Raw genomic sequence first — 822 nt, 5'->3', positions numbered from 1 at the left:
CTTGAAGGTTTCGCGGTAGTGCATTTTATACTTGCCTTCAGACCTTACTTAATTGGAAGAACTTTCACCGTGAGATCAGACCACAAGCCACTTCAATGGTTATGGAAGATCGATAAACCACGCCTGGCTAGATGGTCAATGGCTCTGCAACAATTCGACTTCAAGATCGTGTACAATCCTGGTACAGCTCAAGAACAAGTTGATATATTTACCAGAGATGTCGACTTTACCGCTGCTGATGAATTTGTTGACAAACACCTTGGTATGGTAAATACGTTAAGTCCAATTGAAGATAGAGCTGCGAGACAACAAGAACGACTAATCGGTGAAGAGGTTGCATCTATTCCAATTAAGACGAAGTCGAAGGTCGATACGGGTGTCATACCAAATCTGAAGGCAGACAGCAATTTTCCATCGATTGAGGAATTTGTTCATGCTGCCAAAGAAATTACGTCAGTACCAGACGGGTGCATAATACAGGAAGATCTGCTCGTTCATGCGAAGAGTGGACTCATGTTTGTCCCTGAAATTTTGAGAGCCCGAATACTATACTACTATCACTACAGCAGAATCGGTGCACATCAAGGAGCACAGAAGATGATCGTCAGGATAAAGAAGCACTTCTACTGGCCCTTGTTGGCGAAAGATTGTGTCGATTTCACTGCTGGTTGCCTTACATGGCAAAGAAGAATGAATGTTGTCAATTTGGTTGGAAAAGGTGTCTTGCTATCCACTGATTTCAACCTGTTAGTTTCGGTTGATGCGATAGGACCATTCATGTATAAGAATGTGTGAAGACTGTCTCCTTCGGAGTTGTTTGGG

General features: G+C 42.9%; 1 protein-coding gene across 1 annotated transcript; it reads left to right on the top strand.

The window, feature by feature from the left end:
- Positions 1-138: 138 nt before the first annotated feature.
- Positions 139-795, top strand: GNI_187240 (hypothetical protein; the record flags this gene model as incomplete). Its single annotated transcript, XM_011135332.1, has 1 exon — positions 139-795. One exon carries the CDS (start codon positions 139-141, stop codon positions 793-795), a length of 657 nt encoding a protein of 218 aa, XP_011133634.1.
- Between the last annotated feature and the right edge of the window lie 27 nt (positions 796-822).

This window comes from Gregarina niphandrodes, assembly GCF_000223845.1.
Source record: "Gregarina niphandrodes unplaced genomic scaffold scaffold00078, whole genome shotgun sequence".
Taxonomy (NCBI): domain Eukaryota; phylum Apicomplexa; class Conoidasida; order Eugregarinorida; family Gregarinidae; genus Gregarina; species Gregarina niphandrodes.
The sequence above is the reverse complement of the archived record's forward strand: the minus strand, read 5'-3'. Positions and strand labels throughout refer to the sequence as shown.